This window comes from Cucurbita pepo, unplaced genomic scaffold (assembly GCF_002806865.2).
Source record: "Cucurbita pepo subsp. pepo cultivar mu-cu-16 unplaced genomic scaffold, ASM280686v2 Cp4.1_scaffold000667, whole genome shotgun sequence".
Classification (NCBI taxonomy): domain Eukaryota; kingdom Viridiplantae; phylum Streptophyta; class Magnoliopsida; order Cucurbitales; family Cucurbitaceae; genus Cucurbita; species Cucurbita pepo.
The window spans coordinates 16004-16687 of record NW_019646888.1 but is presented as its reverse complement, the minus strand read 5'-3'; the positions used below and the strand labels follow the sequence as shown (position 1 = coordinate 16687).

The window sequence follows — 684 nt, the reverse complement described above, 5'->3', positions numbered from 1 at the left end:
GAAATGTTTCATGCATAGTGTTTACTATTTTGTGATTAGCTTTCTGGAGATCAAGTGAGGACTGTGGATAATATGTAAAGCTGAAACAGTTGACATATTTACTTTTCATTGGCGGACTGGTTTTGACCAGGATTTTCTGAAATACAATGAGACCCGCTTAAGACAACTGCCATGTCAATTATCTGATCCTATACCATTGGGAGAGGGTGTTGGTGTCAGGATGAAGAAAGGTGCTGATTCCATGATGATGCCTGAGGGTTCAACTTTATATGACTTAATTGATACTGGAATCAAGCACACTCATGCAGCTGTTGGGGTGGTAGTTCGTTTAAGAAAAGAATTATCGCTTGTGAAAGATATTCCTGTGCTTTTTGCTATTGATCAAGTGAGACACAAAACTACATCTTCCATTTCTTTGATTTCTAAGATCAAGTTCCATTTCTTTGATTGCTTATTCGTGGCTGTTTCTTTTTGTTCAGTATAACAACTGGTTTACATTCAGTGAATTTGAAGAACCAGTGACCGTTCGTTCTACTCGACCAATACACGCTAGAGAACTCGCAATGGTTAGTACGAACTACTTGCTTGGATTGATTTTTCTTTTCTGTTTCTACTCGCTAACATTCATTGCAATACATTGGATGTTCCTGGAATATCTTGTTCAGTTTGTATGTGTTTGTGTTT

The 684-nt window shown here is 37.6% G+C and overlaps 1 protein-coding gene across 1 annotated transcript in view; it reads left to right on the top strand.

The window, feature by feature from the left end:
* Positions 1–22: 22 nt before the first annotated feature.
* LOC111785716 overlaps positions 23–684 on the top strand; it is a 2822-nt gene continuing 2160 nt past the window's right edge. Inside the window, exons 1-2 of the mRNA XM_023666097.1 lie at positions 23–385; positions 480–668. Coding sequence (XP_023521865.1) covers positions 221–385; positions 480–668 — 354 coding nt within the window. The 5' untranslated portion in view covers positions 23–220. The remainder of the gene's footprint in view (positions 386–479; positions 669–684) is intronic.